General features: G+C 39.6%; 1 protein-coding gene across 1 annotated transcript in view; it reads right to left on the reverse strand.

Annotated features, from left to right (window-relative positions):
- Window positions 1-5,949, reverse strand: part of arrdc1a (arrestin domain containing 1a) — a 20,351-nt gene that overhangs the window by 9,865 nt on the left and 4,537 nt on the right. Inside the window, exons 2-3 of the mRNA XM_032516438.1 lie at window positions 5,661-5,771; window positions 4,277-4,327 (exon numbers count right to left, since the gene is read on the reverse strand). Coding sequence (XP_032372329.1) covers window positions 4,277-4,327; window positions 5,661-5,771 — 162 coding nt within the window. The remainder of the gene's footprint in view (window positions 1-4,276; window positions 4,328-5,660; window positions 5,772-5,949) is intronic.

Below are 5,949 nucleotides of genomic sequence, written 5' to 3' on the forward strand. Positions count from 1 at the left end.
ACACACACACACACACACACACACACACACACACACACACACACACACACAGGCCCTTTGCTGGATGTCATTCCCTCTCTCTCCCTTTCTATGTCTAAAGTTGTCCAATATAAATAAAGGCCTAAAATGCCCCCGTATGCCGCCTACTAAGGCAAGAGAGATTGCTAACAGAAAATTACTATTTTGTAGATTCCTAAATTAATATTTACTACACTAACTCTACACTCCAATAAATTTGATGCAGCAGAATTAAATGTTATACTCAAGAGGTGTGACACTGTCCCATAAGGAAGGAGATGTGGAACTCACTTTAGTGTTTGACAAATTAAAGAGAAATTAATTATATTAATTGAATATTATCTGTGATAAATACTAATAGACTAATCTATTTTCTAATCAGTGTTCTATAGTGGCAATATACCAGCAGTGTAAAACGAAATTCAAAAAATCAGTACCAATAACAGTATCGTAATAAGTAATAACACTATGGCTTGAAGGAATTTTACCACATTTCATATGCAAATAAACGTCAAACAGATTAATAATATAGAGAACTCTAAATGTGATTAATAACATAGTAGTCTGGCTCAACGGATCTACATGGCTGGGTGAAAGCTGTGACCATTGACTGTATATTTATTAATGGTCTATGGCTGTGGCCCTCCCCTCTCGCTATCTCTGCTATGTGAGGTTATCGCCACCCAGGGCCGTTGTGATTGGTTTAAAGAGATACAAACAAGCCAGGTCGTTTTTTCAAAAAAAAAGTGGTGTAGCCAGACATAACTCCAGCGTTGACACACCTTTTGGATAGGGTTGGGTATCGTTTAGGATTTTCACGCCAAACCGGCACTTTTAAAACAATTCCAATTCCTCAAGCAATTCTTGAAAAACTGAAAAATGACATTAAAGAAAGGTTCTTTTGTAGTTTTAATTAAAAACATATTTAAATGTAACAATATATTAACGTTTTAAAGCACTTAATTATATAATAAGTAAAGCTATAAATCGTATATGCAAATCAGGGCGCATGTATTTATTGTTTATTTTATATAACATTGTGTTTACAGGTGTGTCAACTGCAGCAGCTGTGTAAGAAGGAGACAAGATGAATAAAGACAGAAATGGCCACATAAATAGTCCCAAAGAAGTCCCATTTACCTTGTCTCACTTCAACATCAACGGAAATTTTCATCTTAATGTGAATTAGAGCAGTCGTTTGCCCACTAGCCTCAGCTACTGTTGTGTCAACCTGCAGTGGGTACAGGGCACCGCCAGCTGCCGGTTGTGTTGCTCCGTCAGGTCAGCGCTAGTTGGTGGTTCAGTTACCCCAAACCAGGTGACTGTACGCTGGGTACAGAGCCCTGCAAGCTGCCGTTGTGGTGCTCCGTCAGGTCATACAGTATCTAGTTGGTGGTTCAGTTACCCCAGAATATGTGAATATGTGTGCGCTGGGTACAGAGCACGGCTCTGTACTGAATGTCAGAGATAACGATGCCCCCTGATTTGCATATACAAACTGCAGATAGAGAGGGAAATCAATAAATGTGGTATTAGGAAGTAAAAGTCCACAGAAATACATACATGTGGATTTATGAAATAAGTCTTAAAATAAATGAACATGATAATATTATATAATATATTTAACGTATTCATTTTTATATGAATATTTACATTTATTTCATGATTTATGTATATATTTTAATCATTCCATATTTCAAAGGCATATTTATGTATTCATGTATTTATTAATTTACGTATTATTCCTTTATATAATTTTGAATAAGGCAGCACAGTGGCTCAGTGGTTAGCACTTCTGTCTCACAGCAAGAAGGATCTTGGTTCAAATCCGGTTGTTCTGGGCCTTTCTGTGTGGAGTTCTCCCCGTGTTTGCGTGGGTTTCCTCTGGGTGCTCTGGTTTCTTCCCACCATAAAGACAAGCATGCTAGGTGGGACTACAGATGAAAAATATTCAACTGGCTAACATTGGCGCATTTACAGAAATTTTGATTAATGTGCATTGTCCTAATCAAATTAATTAATTAAAAAAACGGAATTCCATAAAGAATGAGCAGCTGTCACGTTTAATAAATAAAACAGTCGGCATTGAGCGGTTAAATAAATATTCGTTCATGAATTTACACATTTACTTTTCTGCCAGCATTCTTGCCTTAGGACGAGGCACGCGTTCGGACCATTTTGTGTGTTAAAGAGTCAAATGAAGCTTTAAAAGCCCCCTGTTATGGGAATGCGCACAGAGCCCGAAGAAGAAAGCCTTCAGGGTTAACACAGAAAATTGGTAGCCACGGTTATCTCTGATTAGGGCTTCAGGATTTGTTGGCAGAGAAACCCTGTATTAGGCAGCTGCACCTAGGAATGTTCTCTGTCTCTCCTCTCTCTCCCTCTCTCCCTCCATCCCTCCATCCGTCTGTCCTAATTGCAGGAGTGGTGTGTGGGAGTCAATGTTCCAGCTGCCTCTCATCTACCAGAATCAAGCTCTGTTTCCTCTACCTGGTCATTCCTTCCCTCTGCGTCAGATCGTAGTCTCGCTCAGTTCAAGTTTGCCTGTCCCGTTTCCTTCTCTTGTGCTTCAGCTGCCATTAGAACCTGACTCCTGCTACCGCTCCACTAGTGCCGTATACCAAACCAGAACCAGCACCACTGGCCGGCCTACTGTCTCGATTTGTCAGACCGGCTACTTCCCAGAATTCTCCTTACCTGCTCTCCACCCCGGAAACCGGGACTTTTGAATAAAACTTGTTAAATTCACACTACTGGCTCTGCAATTGTCTGCATTTGGGTTCTGTTTATCATTCAAATGTAATACCCTGGCTTTATCCAACATGCTTTGTGGTGAAGTCCTCTGGTCACGCCTTTTTAGTGATGTCAGATCTCAGTAATTAACTTGGTAAGTACACTTGGTGAGTCCTTACTCTCAGCCAAAAATAACTTTCCAATTATTCTCCCATGCTGAGTAGGTCAGAGTGGGTGGAGCCACCTAGCAGGAATGTACAGTATGCTTCTAATTACCCTGGCCCTCATTACCCCACAATTAATTTTGTTTCTGACATAAGGCTGATTCATAGTACGACCTAGGCTCTCCACAGAGTCTACGCTGTAGCCTCCATAAGTGGCCTATGTCACTTGTGTATTTATAGGTGTATCTGCGTTGATCTAGCGTATCTCTTTAAGAGAATGGCAGAGTCGGTATGTTTGGCAATTCTATTTGTGTAGCACCTTTCATTAGATGTAAAGGTGCTTTACATTAAAAATAGCAAACATTAAAACAAAGAGATGAGAGGTGTGTTCAAATTTGTTTATTAGGATAAACTCTTGAGCTGTATCATCTGGTTTTTGAGGGTAGAGCGAGTGTGAGAGTGACTGGGATTAGCTCCTGAGCAAGTACCGACAAAATGTCTCCACTGTGCTTTCTTACCACGCTCGGAAAGCTGGAGCAAGACAAGTTTAACCCTGTCCTCGATTTCATGTTGTTCACAGTAGAGATAGATCGATTATAGGCCATAGACGATTATTGGGCCGTTCTTTGGATAGTTTGCAGATTATCTGTATTGGCGTTTTATTAGCCTGATAACCGATAAAGTGAATTCATTAAAAAGTGTGCTACTTTGGCTCCTCTCCAGAGCTGTGTCCGTACCTCTGCTTCGGTCTCACTCACCACTGTGTGTGACTTGATGCCCCGCCCGTAACACTTACTATCTTTTACTGTGTATTATGTTGAACGTTTCTAAATTAATTAAATAATTGTTAAAATCATTTAAACAAAAGTTTTGTGTTGGGCATATTCTCATATCGGCCTTGAAAAAAAAGTTTACGTCAATTCCTAGTTCAGAGGAGCCACGGCGAAGTGGACCCATCACAGTTGTTGCAGCCTGTGTGGCCACGACGTAAAGTTACATTTATGGCACATGGTCCGTATCTATGTGTACGTACATGTTGTACCTCCAGCGTAGATTCAACGCAGAACCATTATCAGGCTACAGGCTAAAAGTTTGCTCATTGGATCCATTGTTAATATAAACAATACTGATTAGAACGGCTCTAAAAGTATAGCAAAATGAATGGTAAACCTAAAATTGTCATGTTCAAAGTACTGCCTTTGTATACTAAGAGGGGCTGGTTCAAACAGCTATAAGCCCCAGTGAATGATGGGTAAATATTAGCATGCCAGGACATGTCTGTCAAAAACAAACAAACAAACAAACAAACAGAAAAGAATGCACAGCAAACAAGTGTTCATCCCATCACTCAAAGCTCTTACCTGGTATGAGAAACTTGAAGGGATACGTTTGCTCTCCCTGTATGAGGGTTCCTGTACGGGACACAGAGAGCACAGATAACATCTGTCAGTGGAAACTGTACCAATCACCCTGATGAAGGAAAAATTGTGTCTAAAATCTTTGAGCGTGGATATTGTGTATTGTGACATTTTCTGTGATAAAGTAACTTACAAGCAAGTGTTTATTTTGTTATTTTTCAACCAGACTCCATTTAAATAAACAATACTTTTAGCGTGCCAGCATATTTCCACATGCACATGAGTGTATTAAGGGTTTATGTCAACCTAGGGAAAAAAATGCTCTGGCTTGCATGCATTTCGTTAAACAAATCACAATCGGCTAAGCGATGCTAAGCTCTGGTCTCAGAGACGGTGGATCTGTACACCAAAATATTTACTGAAGTTAAGTGTTCACAAAATATAGTGACTCGACTTATTTAAATTAGCTGGACACATGGTTATATGCAATGTTCTTGTCAGTGTATTGCCGTGTGTACTTGGTCCATAGCAATCTCCACCAATAGGTCTAAAAACGTCCCAGTTACAGAGGAAATCATGTGAACTTATTCTTTGTAAATCTTTACAATCATTCCCTGAAAGAACCAAACAGGCCCGTCTGGTTGCACAACCCAAATTTTATCCAAAACTTGTCATTTTCAGCGGGTAGCTCGCTAGCTTGCCGATTTTGGTTGTTTTTTACCAAAAAGGCCGGAGTTGTAGTCTAGTTTATAGTTTGGCAAACTATCCGGTAAATGAACCATCTAGACTTTTAGGTAATTGTTGGAACAGAGGTATGACAAACCAAGATGGATTTTAATTATTTTATTTTTTGTTGATTTTGAATGAATAAAATTACTTAAAATGGAGTCTGGTGGGTTTGGCGATGGTGATTTTGGGGATATCTAATGTTAAAAAGGTGTCAAAATAGATCTTACTCTTTCACAAATAGGATGACCTCTTTAGGGATCATTTCCATAATGTTGTCAGACACCTAAGAACAATACTCTGACCATGTGGTTCAGTGGTAAAAAAAAAAGAGCTTGTTTTGTAGATGTAAATTGAAGGTGCGCAATTGCCCAACCAGCTTGTTTCACCGCTACCCACTGCAGCAGTCTCGCTTAATACTGGCCCGATTTCAAAGATTGTTGTTTCCATCTGTCACTTAGGCACAGAAATAGAGGAGAATAGGGTAAAAAAAACTATGTTACTCTTTAAGGCCATTTAAGGTCTCTAATCTGTGTCTGGACACTTGCCTCTGTATGATCTTTGATGAGGTAAACTGAACCTATTGGATACTGACACCAGGAAAACAAATGACTCTTTGGATCCGTTTTGCAGTTAGCGTTGCAATTGTTCGGCAGCGTACCTTTGTCTGCAACAGAGATTGTATTGTTGAAGTACTGCTCCTCCTCAGACCACGCCGTCTCATTTATCTTACTGGTGATGCCACAGAAACCATTGCAGTTCACTTTGATTGCTGCAAATAAAAACACACAGACTTTAGGTTTTAGCCACACATAATGTTTTTGTGACAACATACGAAACATACAATTACACAAAGAATGTTTTAAGTAGCTGCAGCAAGAAACCCTTCACATAAAATAATGTAATTAGTCATTATCTCTCTGGGGTGTGTGTGTGTGTGTGTGTGTGTG

Source organism: Etheostoma spectabile, chromosome 5 (assembly GCF_008692095.1).
Source record: "Etheostoma spectabile isolate EspeVRDwgs_2016 chromosome 5, UIUC_Espe_1.0, whole genome shotgun sequence".
Taxonomy (NCBI): domain Eukaryota; kingdom Metazoa; phylum Chordata; class Actinopteri; order Perciformes; family Percidae; genus Etheostoma; species Etheostoma spectabile.